Source organism: Drosophila suzukii, chromosome 3 (genome assembly GCF_043229965.1).
Source record: "Drosophila suzukii chromosome 3, CBGP_Dsuzu_IsoJpt1.0, whole genome shotgun sequence".
NCBI classification, from domain to species: Eukaryota; Metazoa; Arthropoda; class Insecta; order Diptera; family Drosophilidae; genus Drosophila; species Drosophila suzukii.
The window spans coordinates 4,129,967-4,149,931 of NC_092082.1; the positions used below are offsets into that span (position 1 = coordinate 4,129,967).

Sequence of the window (19,965 nt, forward strand, 5' to 3'; positions counted from 1 at the left end):
TTACCTCTTTCCTTACTAAGGATTTGCGATCTACTCTAATATCTTAGCCTTAAAAGAACGATATCATTACCTTCTTGATTTGATATTTATTAGAACCCAATCTCCTCATCTTAGTTAGGGTATTCCCGAATTCATTAACTCAATGTTCATTAATTTTTTGCTCGCTGACTTTATGTGTTACCATGCGCCAGCCCAATGTTCTGCATCGTGTTCTTCATCATGTTTTCCCGGGACTTCTCCTTTTCCCACCCAACAAGTCTCATTTTCTCTCCTCCAGTTCATCTGCATGATGGTGTCGTGGGTACATGAAGTGCTCTTTAGCGTTTGCTGACATTTTCTCTTCTTTTTTTTGGATTTTTTTCTTTTTGCAAACGAAATGAAACAACGAAATGAGGGGAAAATATGTAGAATGATGTAGTGTGTTGCACATGTTGTATATATAAATATTCGGATGGGACGGTCACTGCTCCAATTCGTCTAAAATTTTCCTATGCATTTTAATAATTTGTCTTTAGATATTTCGCTCTTGGATTGGTGGAATGTGAACTTGTATCTACCGGTGTATTCTTGTTTCTATATTTATAAATTTATTGGGTTATTAATTAGGTAAGTTTCAATTCAGAAACAAAATATAGATAGGGGCCACAGAAACCATTTACATTATTGCATTTAGTAATTTTAAAATTAAATTTTATTTTATTTTCGTTAGATTACTTAAGTCCCGTGGAAATCAGACTTATTTCGATCTTATCCATCGTCTTCCCGATGATCATTAATTTGAGGCATCATTAATAATCAGATGAATCTGACAGGAAGCCAATAAGCCTTAGGGCCATGAAATGCACTGTGCAGTTCGAGGAGTAAACACACGCCCCGCTAATAACTTGTCATCTTTCTGGAACTTCATCTGACTAGTTCGTTCCCCAAGTTCCCTGTTCTATACACTCGAAATGATATATGTCCACCTCACACCCCACCCACAGCCTTGGGCGTCTTTCAATATTATGACAGCCAAGAGGGAAAATCTTTTGTTGCCATTGCGCTTAATTCATCTCGAGCATCTCGAAGTTGGTCTTTCCTTTCGCGCAGCAGTCCCTCTTTCTTCATCATCATATCATCATCATCGTCATCTTTTCCGCGTTTCATTTCCATTTTGGAGAATGATAAAAAAGAATGTGAAAATATTGTGGCTGCTCTTTTCTGTTTATTCTTCATAAGTTGGATCCCTCTTCATCCTGAGATCTTTCAGCTTTTGTTTATTTTGGTTGGTTTTAGGTGGAGGCGAGATTAAAACTTTTTCTTCTTATCTGACGGAAAATTGTCTTTTATAAATTTTTTTTTTGGTATCCTCGTTGGCAGTTGCATTTTTGATGAGCTTCATTGTCAGTTGACCCAATTCGATGGGCGTGGACCCCGGGGCAAATAGCTCCCACACTAACACCCCTTCTTCTGTCCCGTTTGTGCCTCAAAACGCCCCACTCACAGCCACTCCCTTGGAACCCCTCATTGCGGCTCGCTGAAATATTCATGTCTTGAGAAGCCATTCAGAGTTTTGAACTTCTTTCCAAGTTGATTTCTGTTCACACAATAAAATGCACGAAGTGGGCTTGCTGGGTGGCTACACTAAGATAAAATGTCATCCGCGTTAGTTAGAAATTTGCGTTGTATGAGAAATGACAATATTAAAATTATCCAGAGAAATCTGATAAATAAATATAAAAACATGCTAATCATTTAATACAAATACAAAATCTTAATAATACTCATAATATTAGTCAAATGTTTAATATTTAAATACAAAGACAATTCATTTTCATTTTAGAAATACAATTATTTTTTAAATCTCTTCAAGGGGTTGTAAAAATATGTTAATCTCATACTATTTTCCCCAGTGCAGCTCACAATTGCCGTTTGCAATTACCCGTTGTCGATGTTGTTGGTGCTGCTGTTGTTGATTATTAAATACTTTATTGCTCGGCTTGTATTTGAAAAGCGCGCCCAAGAATTAAAGTTGAAGTCTCGGCTTCTTTTGTGGAAGCGATGAGGAAATGGCGGGAAGACGGGGTTGTAGAAAGAGCTGGAGAAAGAGACCTTTGTGTGGGTTAGACTGCATTAGGTTGCATGCAACGGGGCCATAGAAAGTGCCACCGAACCGCCGAACCCACTGAACCCACTGGGATCTTCCCCATGGAGAAGCAAGCAAGACTTGAGCACGCACCAGACACGCAATATATATTTATATGGGATATATGGACGGGTATTTCCAGTTGAAGACAGAGAAGGGTGGTGCATTGCTATCACTTTTCTGGGTTTTTATGCTGCACTTCTCTAATCATGGGCACAAACCATATGGGAACTGTGTCTGCGCCTGGGATTCCTCGGTTGGTCTTTGAGTTTCATTGGTAGCGATGTCGAGCGACCTCGGGGTGATACTACCTATTGTCGAATAATCCAAACTATGGTAACTATGGTAATCACCTCAATTATTTGGCACGGTGTGATTACCCACTAAATAACTCAATAAGAGTTGATGAACTGGGTTAGGGAAAAGTTTCCCACAGCCTGGAATGCTTTATTAGCATAAAAATCAAGGTTTGGCATTCTAGTTCATACTATCAGAAGTTAAGGTAAAAATATTTTTATTTTATGTTGCTATTTAGAAAGCAAGGTTCTTTTAATGACTTAATAACAAATCCTATAATTTAAAAAATTGCATTCTCAAATATTTTGTATTGCTGAATACAATTTAGAGAAATAATATTTTAATTTGTATTAAAAGTAGTGTATTTTGACCCCTAATTTTTAACAGTGCATATTCTTTGGGTTTCGTGATGGCAATGCCATGCTCTCCCTCTCTTTGGCTCTCTTTTCGTCCTCTCACTCGCAAATAAGGGTTGACTGTCTGTCGGTAAATTTCCGTTGTTATTTGCATTTTGCAAGGATATTTAAGAAGGGGTATATTCGAGGATATCCTGGCGGTTGATTTTGCATAAAACATATTTTTTGAACTTCTTTCTGGAAGTTGTTTTGTTTTGTTTTCCTTTTCTTATTATGATTTAAACAAAAGCCGCTAATAAATTGCAACCCTCTCGCACGCGACTCTCTCTTTCTCTCTCTTTTTCTGCCCCCAATTTTGTTTCTCTCTCTCTGTTGCTCTCCGGAAATTGCTTTTAATGGTCGTTTTAAGAACGATTTTTAATGTTCACTAAATTGCGTCATAAAACTATTTGGAAAGCGTTTTTCTCAGGCCAATTAAAATTAAGGGGGTGGGGAATTTCCCCACGTTGGGCGCCAGTTACTTTTTGGAGGCTCATTTTCCGCTGCATTTTCCCCCCACACAACTGCATTTGGTGGATTTTTGCAACCCCCTCTGATGAGTGTGAGAGAAAACAACAGAAGGAACGAAAAAACAACCCGCACTAGAGACATCTGTCTGGAAAACTCTCGCTCTCTATTTTCTCCGCATTTCCTCTCAGCTCTCACTCTTTTTTCTCGCGCGGAGAGCAAAGGAGCCGCTTTGGCTGCCGTCGACGCCTTCAGTAATGGAAATATTTTACCCAGTTCAGTACTCCATTTCAGTCAGTTAGCCGACGTTAGTTTTTCGCAGACGCTTTTCCGCCTAGCAGTATTTTACCCAACCAAAAAAAAATGTCAAAAATTACCTAATTAGTAGGGAGTATCCCCAGACTAGTAAAGTTAAATAGATAACACGGAGAAAAATACACAAACAAGTGCCGCAGAATTTCGCAAATTTACCAACCGTCGCCACGCCCCCCGCCCCTCGCGTACGTGTATGTATTCGCCTGTCTGCCGCCGCTGCCGCAGTCGACGTCGCTGCCACCGCTTGAATATCCCCAAAAACGTCCCTTAAAATCATATATACATCTATATATATATTTTATATATCCATCTACACCCGACTGCGATTAAAAATATATCGCGAAAAAAAAGAAGCACAGACTTCAAAGTGAATTTTGAAATTCCTCACCCTCGACGTATTGATTTTTTTCGTCATCTTCATATTTATCGGTGCCAAAGTGTTTGTATACCGTCCAAAAACAAAACAGACTCACATACAAGAACCTAGTTCCAAACACAACAACAACAAGAAGAAAAAAACGATTCCGTTTCACTGAACATTCTGCCTTAACTATATTTACCTAATACATAATTGAAGAGGAGCGGCTAACTAGGGACTTAGTTAGTGGGACCTGGTTAGGAGCACCCATATCGCCACCCCCCAGAAAATAACAACACATCAGCAGAATGAGCAGCTACACTGCCGCCCAGTATTACAAGACCACCAATATGATTACCTCCAATGAGATTTACTGGTAAGTTGCTTTTGGCTGGTGGAATTCGTCCTTAGTTTTATGTTGGGTGGAAGATATATGTACTTTCAAGTGCTGAGGGACTCGATTATAAATAGGTGGAACCAGTATATTTGAAGTATCTAGATGGGCCCAATAACTCAGTAAACTTTTTGTTTCTTGGGCATCGATTTGCATCGAACTGAATTTTTGTAGTGTAACTATTATATATTTTGAAGTATTATGTAAAATTTAAGATCATATTAGATTTTATGTGTATATTGTTATATGAGTACGGCTAACTAAAGCACAGGTGTACATAATCAAGAAATATTTCGAATAGAAAGGACTATAAATAATATATTTTCTAAGAAAACGTGTTATTTCAATTTATATTTTGAACTTATTGTTTTAAACAAATATTTCCGCTGTTTGTGCTTATAGTGATAGCCACTCCTATTTTATAATTGCCTTTAGAAATTTCTAGAGTGTATTATCCTTTTTGCACTTGTAAGAGCTCTGTCTGCCCACGTCCCCCTTTATACACCCACAAATTTTTGCAACTGAAGTGCCAGAGTTCAAGGTTCGATTAGTTTTGCTCGAGGACAATTGTGACGCAATTGCTCTCTCTCTCTCTCTTGCTCAGCGAAAATAAATGGAATTTCTGTCCGCTCTGCAGCTTCCCAGCCACGCCCCCGCCCACGCCCATACCCCCCGTTTCGCCCCCATTTTTTCGGCCCCATCAATAGTGCACTTTTGATGGGCTAATGCCCACACACGATGTTTGCCTCATACTCGAATGTGCAACACAAAAAAAAACCCCAGCATATCCATGGCTTTTGATAACAACAAAAGGTCGAAGCCGCCTTCCAACGCCCACGTCCACGACCACACAGCTCATCCGAGTTTTCCGGATTGTGGGCGTTCATCTCTCTCGTTCTCCCCTCGTTTTCCCTCTCTGTCACTCACAAAAAAGTTGCCACGAGTTTGTTAATTTGCCGCACTGAAGTATGCAAGTGATTTTCAAACAATTCCCCCGCATACATTTTATATGAGAAAACCTGGTTGAATATGCAGCCATTGTACCTCTGCATATTTTATGAATTTCTTTTTAAACAAAAGAAGTTGAAATTTTTGTTTTAAAATAAAAGAAATATTTTGCTCAGCGCTATGCTACAGAATTTCGCCAAAAATGCCGAAAAGTATGCAATAAAGTTTGGCAGAAAATGCGGCTTAGTTCCACAGTTGGCTGCATAGGTGGCGCATGGTGGTGGTGGTTTCGGTAGTGCGTGAAGTTTTCTAACAAACAAAAGTTGAAGATAACAAAAACTTTACCAAAAATTAGTTCAAGCTGAGAAAACAAGACATTAAATAAACGAAAATGAAAACAAACAATAAATTATGGAGTACTTACAGGCAACTGTGTAACTTTTCTATGAGAACAGAAAGACAATTGAGTTTTTATAACTAATTAAAAATCAATATAGCCTTTCAAATTTATAGCATAGTAATGGTAGAATGCAAACATATCAGAAAATACATGAAAATAATAGAAAACTACCGAAATGTATATATTTGTGGCATCGACTGTGCAACACATAAACCTTGAACTCTGACATTTTTCGTGCATAAAATACATACTGAATGTGTATATACATAATGTTGTTTTGCATGACCTGTGGATGGATATAAGGGGGTGGTTGGTGTTATATAGACGGTGGATGGTACGATATAACAGCAGAACTCTCACGATGAAGGCACGCTCATGGAAATTCCAGCGATAAACACGTGATTATATGTACATAACCATTAATGGGTCTCTGCGGCACAGACAACATTATCTAATCCGATGATAGTGCCCTCCAAAGAATAACATTTGTAGTTAGTGACCAACTGGGCTTACAATATCCGGGTTGGCTTTATTGCCGATAGCAGATAAGCACAGGTGTTACAATTCACTTTTGTGTTTTTATTTAATCGAAGTATAATAACAATTGTGGGGAACAACAGAAATTAATCTTTGCTTCAGTGATTTTACAATTAAATATTTCGTAGATTCATTATTTCATGGTGGCAAATGAAAATTATATATCTTTCACAACCATTTCAATAAAGAGCGTAATCAACAATAGTTAATATATAATAATAATAAATATTTACCCAGGCAATTTAAAGGGTTACAAAATATACCAATACCCTTTATATAAAGTGTCATTATTTTTGTTTACGATTATTATTCCGATCTCGACTGTCGAAACTTGGTATATATAAGGATATATGAATATGCATAATAACTGCTAATTATATAATCGAATGTATATAATAAACGTAAATAACAAAAATGTTTATTAATAAGGTGGCATTGTGATTTGTATAGTCATGAACTCAGAGAATACTAATCTAAAACTTTAAGATTATTCGTCATGCCTTCAAATTCCTCTTCCTGTAAAATATAGATTAATGCTTATGCTTACTCACCAAATTGCATACGTAAGAAAATATGCAAATAAGACATTCGAACTAGCTTTTTAAATTGTAAATATGTTCGAATGGGTAACTATGAAAAAAAAGTCAATTAAAAATAATTGCATTTCTCCCTTTTGTTTGTTTTGGTTTTCCTTGTAAGCGCGGGTTATTCAATACGAAGCCCGGAATTATTCCGATTACTGGATAGCATCAACTGTTTGACATTTCCCCTCCACGCGATGGGAAGTGTTTTTTTTACCTCTTTCTCTGTTTCCCAGTCTCTACTGCTCATTATTCTCAAATCTCGTACCCCGTGCCCCTCATTATCGTCGGTCGTCAGTCGACAGTCGGGAGTTGCAACAGACTTTTCCAGTAGTTGAAAGTCGTGGGATTATTTAATGACTTTCTCACTTTTACTGCCTCCATTGTTGGCTTGTCGCTGAGCTGTGGTCTTGCTGCCCTATTCCATAAGGTGATTACTCCGGGCAGTGATTACTCCGACCACGTGACCCACAGCTCAGACGTTTTCACATTTTCCGACGTTCATTGGACGGCTTAGTTTACTTTGGTCCAGCGCTAATTGAATGCCAGACTTTCGTCGATTGATATGCTTAAAAGAAATGTGGACGTTAAAAGCAACCTGATATTCCAGGTACACAGTAAAAATGTTTGGTAATACCTTCGGAGGTTTTAAGTATTTAAGTAAACCAATTAAAGCATTTTCTTCATTGGAAAAGGGTATCAACATGTGTGTTATTAAGAAGATTTTACGGCATAATGTGTTTATATCACTAAAGATCTTTAGATATGTTTTTATTAGTTGATGGAAGTTAGATATGGAATTGGGATATCACCTAAATATTTCCGAAATCAATTCATAAATGCAATGCAAATTGGATGTGAAAATATTCCCATGCTAACACAATCTTTAAAGCGATCTGCATTTTTCTATATGTTGCTGTGAAATTAAATCGATTACTTCCCGTTTCAACTGGATCTTCAGCCCCTGTCCCCAGTTGCGCCATTACCATTTTATAGGCTTCTGGGTTTGTAGGCCTAATGCAAAAAAGCAAATAAATTCAGATGAGGTGTGCTGCATGCCCGAATTCAAAAACCCGGTGAGCATCGCCGCATGAAAGCATCTAAATTAAAGTGCGAAACCAGTTGGGGAAGTTGACGTCATGCATGTGGGCGGCAGAGGGGGAGGGGCAATCGCTGGGGGGCAAAAGGGGAGGGGCGGAAAGTTGCCGGTTGCCGGTTGGCACACACCAAACAGCCAAGTTAACCAGTTCTTGCAGCAGTTGCTGTTGTTTCTGATGGCGTCGTCGTCGTCCTAGTTATGTATGAGCCAAATTTCTTGGAGCCGGCTTTTTAGTCAGTTGCTACTCGCTTCTTGAATGCTCACCTACCGCCCCCCGCCACGCCCCTTTCTACCCAGGCACTCCCAACTTATCAGACAATACATGCACAATAAGTTACCATTTTTCACTATCAATTTAACATTTTCTGGAAACATCTCTCATGAAGATATAATATTTCTAAATATATTTTAAAGATGTCCATTTTAAAATATTAATGTATAGTATTGGATCGGTAGATATTAATTGAATTTTAAAATTTTTTTTTCTGTGTAAAGTAAGCTAAGAACCAACTGAAAAGTGTTTTTTGTATTGCTTAGATTTCCCTACTTGTTTCTTTTGTTTCATTTTGTTGTTTTGCTGTTGTTGCCCAATTCAGCAGCAATTTCAGACTCGGACGCAGACGCATTGTTGTTTTCAGTTGCCTCTGTAATTTGCATTGAATTGAAGCTGACGAAATGCAGCCTGGCAATGCAATTTCTATAGAATTAATCAGACCTTACAAGGGTTTAAAAAAGGCAGTATAAGTAGCTACCTGGTGAAGTCAAGCGATCGGTAGGAAGCCATTGACCCATGAATCAGAAATATGCCAATGTGTACATAATTACTTGTTATACATGTGTGAAATGAGATCTTTGGTTGAGGGATTGAGTTATAAGAAAATAACATATCAACTGATCACTTAAAAACGTTAAATGAAAACACTAAAAATATATCGTTTATGGTTAAAAAATGTTTTTATTGAGAAATTCAACCTACCACAAAATAAATCCCCAATCGTTTAATAACTTTAAACTTAATTCAGCAAGCCAGTTAATTGCTTTTTACCTTACTGACATTATAATAGACTCATCAAAAGACAAATTATATAACTACAACCAACCATCCTCAACAATTATGAATCTCGCCTTCTACCTAAATTACCCAAGACCGGTGTTCTCACTATTTGAAGACTCTTTCAAGTTCATTAGCTTCTGTTCAAAAAAGGCAACAAACAATCAAATCACATAGAATACAAGAGAATAGTAAGAAAGGCAGCGAAACATTCACTACCCATCCAAAAATAGGAAATGAATAAATGAATTTCGCATAATGATGACCATTTGTGTGAGTGTGGATTATGTAAAGCTCTCGAGATTTGTCTTTCTCCAGGCGATTTCAACGGCAAACAACATCAAGATGAGCCAATAGAAGGGCGGATCGGGGAGGAGTGCAAGAAAACAAAGAAAAAATTGAGAAATTGAAATTCAATTGGCAAAGAGGCAGACGAAAAGTAATAATAATAAGCTGCTAATCGCTTGTAAACATGAAAATTCCAATGAAAAATTCAAAATTAAAATCAGTGGAAAAGCCAAGAGAGCTGTAATCCTAAACAGACACCTACACTTAGGAAAATATACAATTCTGTAAGGAAATAAAATTGTTTCTTTGTTTCTGTGAGTGATACGAAACTTTAATATTAAATATATCATTTGAAAGCTGTTATCGTAAAAGTATTATTAAATTAAAAATCTGATAAGGCAAATAACCTAGTTTTGACCATATTTTTCTAAGCATGGTCACACTTATTGGAATAACCTAATGGTAATGGTACATATTTCATTGTATTTTTTGAATAAATAAGATTTTATTGTTATGGAATATGAGTTTATGTGAGCTATATTATTTTCTCTGCTGATTTAGCTTGGGGGTGGTTGTCTTTCGTGGGCGTGTGATACGTGATTTAGAGCCTAACGAGCACCGCAGAACCCTTGTGGGCGAACTTTCCCAATGTGCCACTTGAGCATCGAGCGATTCAGACCCGCCGCTCGTTGATTGATGAAGGCGCCAGTGGCGGTATGGTAGCAGCTCCACAAAAATAAAATACGAAAAAAAAACCGTAACCACTGGGCTGTCCAGCGAAAGGGGAAAAAGGGGGTGGTGGTGCAGAGGGTGGGGGATTTTTTGTATTTTTTTTTTCATTCATGGCCAGCACCACACCAAGTAAAGCGCGGTGGGCAAGGCGAAGTGCAAGTGAAAGTGAAGTCGCCGCGATTCCGATTCCAATGAGTGTGAGTACTACTCGTACTTGTACTTCATGAAACCACAAAAATTTCCCACTAACATAATTTTGTTGTATCTTTTGTATCGCACAGCACCCCCTTCTTTCTCAGCTGTTGCTCTTTCATGTTTTCTTTCTTTCGACATTTTCATTTGTATCTCATCATCCGTCACTGGCTCATCTTCGTGCGCTATACTTTTGATTTAATTCAATGAAAAAACAAAAAAAGTGTTGATAAATTCGGACATCGAAGATGGGTATACTCTTGAAGATCGATCATGTGTCTTTGGAAGGTGTGATTTTATAGGTATTTCGAGTTTAATTAAATGATTTGAGGATCATTTAATACCTTCACAGATTTAATTGGAAAGTTTTAGAGATTATCTAAAAAACATCGGGGTTTTGATAGTATGGATCCATTGGTGGTTCGACCTTTAACATGTTTTTTAGGATCCTTTAAAATTCGGTAATGCAGTTAATTGGAAAGTTTCTTCCGCGTATAATTATTTTTGAACTAAAAAGGTTATTATAACTTAGTATTCCTTGGGGATAAGGCTCCACAGTGTTTCGATTTTATCGTTTATAATTGAATTATACAGCTTCATTACTTTTCCTCTGAACAACTTTCATTGATTTGGCTGATAGCTCTAATAAGGCAAGTCAGTAAATATATAAATAGACACATTTGGTCAAATCGTAAGATTTCTTGGAAGCGAATTATAGCAAAAGTCTGTGAAAGTGAAACCAATAGTGATAGGTCTTAACTTTAAGTACGGCCCGCAAGTGTATGGAGAAAAGCCCTAATGACAGGGGCTAGGGAATCTCGATTCCGATGTGATCGTGATCGTGATCCGATCCCTTGGCCGATATTGGCCCTGTCAGGCTTCATTAGCCGCGCTCTAGAGACCCGGGCGCATTGTCTCGCATTTTGTCTCTCAGCGGCGTTCACTTTCTAATGAGCCCGAGAGCCGGCGACTCAGTAGGCAGTACAGTAGTCGTATACTACTACTATATAGGCAGTAGGTAAGCCGTGTAGCCATGACCGAATGAGCAATTCAATGGCCCCGCCAGCAGCAAGTTGAAGGTAGGAATCGGTTAGCTATACTATATATATATATATATATATATTAGGGAGGTTGGGTCCGGGGTTTGGAGATCGAGACGGGGCCCTAAGCTCTTGCAATCGTTTTGCTGGGTTTTCTGTTTTGGGGCGGTCTGAAGGTCTGTTGGCTGGGTTGTTGTTGAATATTGTTGTTTAGGTTCCTCTTTCCCATCTGCCCGCCCTTCGACTGTTTACAAATTGGGTTCAAAATGCCTAAGGTCAGGCGAGCGAAGACAACGGGTGGGAAATGGAGGCTATAGTGCGGGGCAAACGAGGTAATCGCATAGTTAGTAACTACACACGACAGAGCTTTCGCGATGTTTACTAATGAAATATAAAATGCGTTTCACATGTGAGATACACTGCGGTAGTGGGGAGTTTAAAAAGTTGGTTGGAAGGGAAATATGGGAAACTTTCAAGAGAAATTTCCATTATACAAACTAAGAATCGGCTTTAAAACTTTAGCAGTTTCCAAAGTAAGCGGATTATTGTGTACGAATTCTGGGCAATTTTATTTTGCCTTGAATTATGCATTTAATGATGATTACTACCAGGTTTTTCAGTAACCCTGAGAACAAATTAAATCAACTAATTTCCTTTAAAGTCACCTGTTAGCTTTATATGCCCCATTGTGCTCAAAGCTTCTCTTTATTAGATGGCTTCACAAAGAAAATAAATTACCTACTAACTAAAGATTCCTGCTATCATGAATTGCAACCCCTGCTGATGGCTTCGGATTAATTAAAATACCTTGGCCAACCCTCGCCGCACTGGGCTTTTGTTGTTTCTTGGGGGCTGTCATCATCGTTGACGGCTGTTTATTGTTTCATAACAGCTGAGACTCGGCCCAGACAAGTATGGCAAATGGGTTTGTGTACCTTGTACCTAATGCGTTAATATCAGCCAGCATTTGGGCCCAGAAGGGGGCTGTGTACAGGGAACAACTGTAGCTAAAGTTTTGGTTTTATGTGTGCATATGTTTACGACCTGAGTTTTAACGATGCCGCAGCTATGACAGCGTCCGCATTACAGAGAGATAAAAAGGAGGTCACTTTTGTTTTGATATTATCAAATCAAAAAAGATATTCATATTATTACAACTCCTCCTTTGTTTATATATCCCATGTATTTATTGCCAACGTTTGAGAAATGCAATACTAAATATGTGTTAGATACTAAAAACCGTAAACCGGAAATGGTATCCTATAATTTTTTTGGTAGACGAATATTTGAATAAATATCTTCAGGATCGACAGGTTCTGCTGGCAGTAAATGCTTATAGAGACCTCCCATTTAAAAGCTGGTTACTTTTTAACTGATTCTTGCATTTATTACTCTTTCTACTTCCTCTTTTGTGTATATCTGAACAAAAGAAAATATTTGTGGATCTAGTTGAAATATATTTTAAAACAATTTAACGATTGTTAAATCGATTAATATCAGGTTCCTCCAATAATCTATGAATAATTCTCTGATGATTTTTAGGTAAATATATTTAATAGTTACTGGCTTGTTGGTTGACTTTTGTGATCTAGTTTTTTGCTAAAATAAAAAAGCCTTAATATTGATCGTTAAAAACAAATGGAAATTGTTCTCTGTGGAGCAGCAGGTTTCAATGAAAAGTCAAAACAGGCCGCAGGTCCGGATATAAATGGTTTGTTGTCTGAAACACACACAGATACTCGGATACCCAGATACTCGGATACTCGGATACTTGGCTAGCCATACAGTCATCGGGCTTAACGCTTGGCTCAGCCGCTGAGCGGAGCGGAGTGAAGCCAGTGAGGCATTACGCTGCCCATTTTGTTAGCGGGCCGCCGCAAGCGACTAACTACCAACTACCAGGGACCAACTACCAAGTGAACTACCAGGCCGTAATGCCGCACACTCGCGCACATGCCTCTCCATATGGCACATGTAGACGTCAGCAGTAAAAACAATAAAAATATAAAAAAAAAACACATCGCCAGTTAAGCGCCCCCGCTCGCCCTTCAGCGCTCGTTTAGTGCGGTTCGCTCGGTTCGTGAGTCACCTGAGCGTAACGTAAGCCCAGCTTATTGTTCGACTACGAGCGCAGCCACAATCGATATACCCTCCATTCGGGGGTATTACTGTTTTTTGGTCGAAATTGTGCCACGTTCTTGGGTGCATTTTCGAAGCATCTATATCAGTGGTCGGCACACACATACCATCACAAGTTTGCCTTGCATTAGTGTGAGTGTAACAAACACGAAGTTTGCGCGCGGCGTGCTGATGCGAGACGTTTCTCTGCTTTGCACTGAGATCCTCTGCCGCAGCAACAAAAAAGCGCCCCGAAGTTGAGAAAAAAATGACCCGAAGACCCATGCCGAAGTCAAACGAACATGTACGTTATACGTGAGCGAGCAGAGGATGGGCAGAACACTTCCCTATGCTCACTAGATAGGCCGCTGCCGACCACTGATCTATATTTTTGAAAACCTATCCAATCTACCTAATGGTTCTATATTATTCCAATCTTAAGTCTACACGTATATCTATAAGTCTATTTTTGGCTATCATATCACTAAATATTTGTAAAAAATATTTCCTTTAGATAAGATAAAATGAAATGCAAATATATTTCATTTTATCTTCAATGTATATATTGGTTTGGATAATTGTACCTTTACAGGTTGATTTATTTTACAATATCTAACCATTAACCTAAAAAATGAATAGACTTCATGATTTTAGATGTTCCTAGAGGATGTATTATCAGGACCTAGTATTTGAACAGGTTTTATTTTAACCAGGATAACCCCCAAAAGAAACAGAACTGATCGTACTCTCAGGGCACCAAATCTTCGTTCTTCCAATCCGAAGACTATCTTTCATGTTTTGTTTTTGGCACAGCACACGCTTTTAATGCAGGGTCTCCCACTCGCTCTCCCTCTCGATTTTTCGCTCACCTGCAAGCTGCAGCAGCTGTTTTTCTTTCGATTCTCCGAGAGCCGAGCTTGGCGCTCTTTGTATCTCTTTCCAATTTTTAGTTTGGCCTGGGAGCGGATTTGTATCTGTGAGATTCGGTCGTTTGCATACAAATTTACACCTCTTTACGACGGTTTGTCGATTTATGTGTGTGCGTATTTTCGGATCTGTTTTGCAATTACCCAATTTGACAATGGAGTCAAGTGGGAAAACACACAACGCTCCCGCGCTGTAGACTTTTCGAAGCGTTTTAAATCTGAATCGAGCTCATTTTCGTTCGCTTTAAAATGCAAATAATGGGGATAATTGAGCGGTTTACTTTCTAGTAGCTGCTGCACTTTAACGGTGGGTTATATGGTGGGTTACACGGCGAGTTACAAGGCGAGTTATACGACGGGTTATACGTTGGGTTATATAATGACAATTAGACCCACTGTGACAGCACACGTCAACGCTTATACATTTTGTGACAGAGCTAGATGCAGGTGTGCGACTGGCCAACATTTTTATTTAGATAAGTAGTAAATTTACATTGTTACAGTACTTCTCTACTTTTTTTCACCTCAAAGTGTTGTTAATAATAGTTTTTATCACTTTTAAAGGCTGAAAAAAACTATAAACTTACTAAGTAAGATACATTAATTGTACTTCAATTCAAAAAATAAAGTTTAAATATGAAAGAATAGGTGAAAAATAATTCTACAATCTCAAATTGATTGATTAAATCTGACCGGGAGAAAAATAAGATCTACAAAATATAATTATGGTACAAGCAAGCTTGTTGTAATTTCGGTTGAGGGATCAAGTTTAGTTTCTTATTTTTAGGAACTGATCTTTGGAACAGATCAAGTGGAAATTAATATCTTGATCCCAACACAATAACGGTACAAAGCCATGATATTACATTTTTGACTAAACTCGATCCTGTGCTGTCACTATGTTATTTCCCAGTTTTGATCTTTGAAACAGATCAAGTGGAAAATAACAGCTTAGTACCCTTAGTACTAAAAATAACAACAATATTAGCCAGTGTTTTTGAGTGGCCCACAAACTTGGCCAATAGGCAATAACAAATACAAATACAGCGGCTATTATTGCTGCTCTCACCCATACACCTGCACTCTCTCCCACTCTCTTTCCACTCGCCACTTGGAGGCTCTCGCAGCGGTTTTGTGGCTCATTTCCAGTCAAAGCTTCGTGGAGGCAGCACACACGTCGCTCTGCCGCGCTATTTGTTGTTTTTTCGCTGGCTACACCTTTCGCAGTCGCCGTTTGCAGCGCTGCCCGCGTCGCAGTCGCCGATCGTGTGTGTTTCAATATATTCCAAATATATTGTTTAATTAACGCTTTTTTGGCAAACCAACGAAATAACGAATACATATTTCGAAATTGCATTTTTTATGAATTCAATGCAAATTAAAGTGTGTATGTGAGTGCTAAATAAAAAGAAAGAAAACATATAAAAAATGGTTTAAACAAAAAACCCGAAAATTGCCAAATTTCCCACACGCACAAGCATTTTGTTTTGCTATTTGTTTATTAATTTGACATCATTGTGTCACAGCCAAGCCACATAAATAAATCAAATAAAACACAATAAAACAAAACGGAAACAAGCCACAATTTTTGATGTAAAAAAATAAAATATAATTAAAGAGAAAATCGCCTTTCTCCAAGCGTCGAGTATTTCACAAAAACAATAGTGCCGCCAACAGCAAAAAAAAATTAAATAAAATAAAACACAGTAGCGGGAGCGAAAGAGACGGGGAAAGAGAGCGGGATCGGTGGAAAGAGCGGGATCCACGGCCACTGCCCCGTTACGTTTCGGCAAACACAAAAAAAAAAAAAAAAAACCCCCCAAACCAAACAACACATAAATCGCGTGTGTTTTTTGTATTTTCATGTGTGGATCCAACTGGAAATTTCTATTATTTTGTAATTGAACTCGTAGCAATTGTTTGGGGGAGCTGTTTTTCAAAGTCGAAAAAATTTCCAGGCATTCCCGGGAAAAATCTGCCCAAATTGACCGCCAAAATTGCTGATTCATCGATTTAGCATAAGGCCAGTTGTAAAGGGGTCTCACTTTTTGAATCACCTTTTGTTTGCACTTAAAATGCAACACTCGTAAGCACTTCCAGTGATTTAAATGGTTCATAAAGATACTTTAAAAGCATTCAGAACTTCCCATCGTAGCTCACTTCACATTTCGAAACAATGAAAATGTTCTTTAGAAGAAAAAAACACAAAAATCTTTAAACTGTTCCAAGGATTCTTAAAATAAAGGAGAAGGAAGAAATTTACAAAATATATATATTTTATTTGATTAGTTCCTTAGTTTTGTAATTGAAGAACATTTGCTGAAACTAGTATAACAAACATATCTGACTGAAATTTCGTCATATTTTTAAAGACAAGAATCCTTCAGATACTTTTAAAGTTTTGTCAGGTGTTTTATTAATATCAAATTTTTTTAAATGCTTTATTTTCTTAACCAGCTGATTCAGAAAGGTAAACAAAGCTTGGAAAGCCAAAAGCCGTTGATCCAAAAAAAAGTGGAATCAATCTTTGAGCTCTCTCTTTTTGCTCACTCTCTTCTCCCGCTTAAAAAAAAAATGGTGATGCATTTTCCAGTGCGTTTTCGCTGCTTTTGCTTCGATTTTTGAATCACTTTGCTTTTGCTTTTGAGTTTGCTGTGTGACGTTTGCTCTTTAGCTGCATTTGTTGGCTTTTTGGTTTGCCTTTTGGCCAGGCTTGTATAATCGCTTGCCACCCAATTACGCTGCGTCGCCGCATTCGATGTTTGTTGCACATTGTGTTTCCACTTCCACTTCCTCTTCCGCTCGGAGAGAAAACGGAGACAGATAGGAAGAGAAGGAGAGGCAGAGAACGACTGGAAGCAGAGAGAGGGAGTAATTCGTGCTTTTTGTTACGTGCGCCGTTACTAATGACACGAAAGTGAATAAAAGCATTGAGCACGGGCTGTCCCTCTTCCTCTTCTTCCTCTTCTTCCGCCCCCCACTCCGCCCACTTCCCCTAGCCCATCCCTAATACACTGAGAAACAATCAACCATAATGAACTCATAAAATTAAATTCTTGAATCGCGTTTTAAGCTTTAAAAAATGATCTTTTCAATTTTTTTTAAATTTTTAAACTGAGAAAAAAGAACTAACTTTAATGTTGTTGATACCTAAGTTGATACAATTAAATATTTTAACTTCAAAATAAAAAAACAATCTTATAATAATTATATTTTGAAAATTTAAAAATATCTATCATAATATATTTCAATGTTTCCAAATTTAATTTCTTAATTAGTGGTTTGTTATTAATAAACATTTTAGAAACGTTATTTAGAATACCGAAATGACTATTAAGAACAAACACATATTTTTCTCTGTATCAAACTCCATCGATTGTTTCCAAGTATTTGTGTGAGAGCGAGAGAGGAGAGAACAACAAATAATTATAAATTAAATAATTATACAACACAACACAAGCAAGAAAACAGCTTTGCAACTGATTGTGGCTGCTTTTTCTCCTACCTGCATTCGCCGCTGCTTTTGCTGCTTTTGTTGCTCGTGCAGTGGAACACCTGTAAAACAAAGGCAGCTCTATCTGCAACAAAAGCTGCAACTAAGGCAACCTTAGCCGCTGCTTAAGTCGTGCTCCAGAGCGGATACAGCTTTAGATATAGCCCCCAGAGCCCCAAAGCTCTGCCCATATACCATATATCACACAGTGATCGCTCTCGAAACTCAACTTCGGAATACAATTAAAATTAATTGCGACAATAAACCAAAAACATGGACAGCAGTTCGTTTTTTATATTCTTTATTAGGTTTTATTGATCTACGAGACATCGTTTATTTGGGACCTGAATTTAAAATAACAGTGGCAATTGTTAAAAGTAGGTTTAAAGGTTTCAGCAATGTAAACATATTTAAAAAAAAAGGTATTACAAATTGACTGTTTCCATCGACATAAGAAGATGTATTTGAATTTGAGTAGAATTATACCTCAGTGCAGTTCTTTTATAAACATCTCTTCATAATTCAACTACAATAATAGTATTTGTCCTTCAAAGGTAGCTTTAGAAAAACTAGAAATGCTAGAACTGTACTAGTAAGTTCTATGAATAAAAACTACCCGTAATTTGCTAATCAACCAAGACCCACCGTAATTTAAAGTGAACCAGAAAAACAACACAATTTTCTTATAAACTTTAAAACAACGAAAAACTTGTTCGACAAAATTGCAATTACAAACAAAAGTTTCTCAGAAGCGAATGAAACACACAAAAAACGAGGGAAAAACAAGTTGGAACTGTTCTGGCAGCAGAAACAACTAGAAAAGCCACAAACACTAATAGTTGCTAAATAACACAAATATTCAGCTTTTAGTTGTTGTTGTTCTTTTTGTGCGCTGTGATTCGTATGTTTTTTAACCTCTTTTTTTTATTCTGTATTTTTGTATTTTGTGAGTGGGCCCCGGCAGCATTCTAAGCGATTGTGATTGAGAACTCCCCTGAAGCGTTTATACTCACATATTGGCAGTAGGCGACTTGTTTTGGCCAATAATTCCATGACTTGTTCCAAGGCTGGGTTCCAGTCGTGAGATTAAGCGAAATTCGTTTGTTTGAACAGCTTTTTACTCGACTCATTCGGTTCTTATGGATGGCATACTTATAAAGCGTACATATGCTTATGACGAAACGAAAACCAGAGACAGTGGCAAGTGTTGTCACAATTGTAACAGAGATGTCTCGGGATCGTTTTCAAGCTCTTGAGGCTCTCGAAAAAGGTTCTTGAACTTTACAACGAAATATATATATATATAAAAAACAACCTCATGAAAGAAAGTGTGGGGGCTTTAGGCCGCGATTTCCATGCATACATATTCATAGCCATATAAGAGATCTTGATCTTGGGACAATAACACTTTTTTTTTATATATATGTGTGTATATTTCCCTTTCTATTCATTGTGTTCATTGCGAATTCTCACGCACTTCGCACATAAATTTTCATATGATTTATGATCACGCGGCCTTTGCCTTTGTGTGCAAAGTGGATCAGGTCAGTAGATAGCTAATCAGCTAATCAGATCGTGGGTGATCGTTTCTACAAAAATAAAATAAAATAGAGCCTAGGCCCGATGCCAGATCGCACTTTCCCAAGGCACGTTTTCGAGGTCCCCTGTGTGTCTGGATCATTTTGGAACATATCGGTTTGTACGAGTATATGTAGATATGCACCTGTCTGCTTTGGTGCCAAATCGATGTTGTTATGCCCGATGTCTGCGTGTCTGACATATTCAATTTGAATATTGTTTATTCGCCAGTCCCGCTTCCACTCTCTCTGGCCTGCTGTTTCGCTTTTTTCTTCGTTTTTTATTTTATTTTTCTAGTCTGCAGTTGACAAGTTGCGACTTTTACTTGCGATCGACGATCAGCGATCAGCAATCGACGCTGACCCAAAAAGCGGAACAGCCGCCAAGTTGATTAAAAGCGATTGCAAGCTGCGACTCTCTCATCATTGAGGCTTTAATAAACAAAAACAATTCTGTTTTTGCAAGTGTCATTCTGCATACAGTGGGTGCATCGAAATGTGGGGTATGATGGGCTAAAGAAAGTCTTACATGATCATAGTACTGTATTCCCCTAACAAGTTACAAAATAACAGGTTTGCTTCTAACTATGGTTAATTCCAGACTGATTCTACTTAAATTTGGAAAATATTA

At 37.9% G+C, this 19,965-nt stretch overlaps 1 protein-coding gene across 4 annotated transcripts in view; it reads left to right on the top strand.

Annotated features, from left to right (window-relative positions):
• Window positions 1–19,965, top strand: part of siz (Brefeldin-resistant Arf-GEF family protein schizo) — a 43,081-nt gene that overhangs the window by 11,047 nt on the left and 12,069 nt on the right. Inside the window, exon 1 of one of the 4 annotated variants that reach the window (XM_036815142.3) lies at window positions 4,120–4,334. The exons of 1 other annotated variant lie outside the window; for it this stretch is intronic. In XM_036815142.3, coding sequence (XP_036671037.2) covers window positions 4,267–4,334 — 68 coding nt within the window. In that variant the 5' untranslated portion in view covers window positions 4,120–4,266. Of the gene's footprint in view, window positions 1–4,119; window positions 4,335–15,407; window positions 15,656–19,965 lie in introns of those variants that run through there. 2 more of the 4 variants (XM_036815140.3, XM_065864578.2) reach the window with 2 other exon arrangements.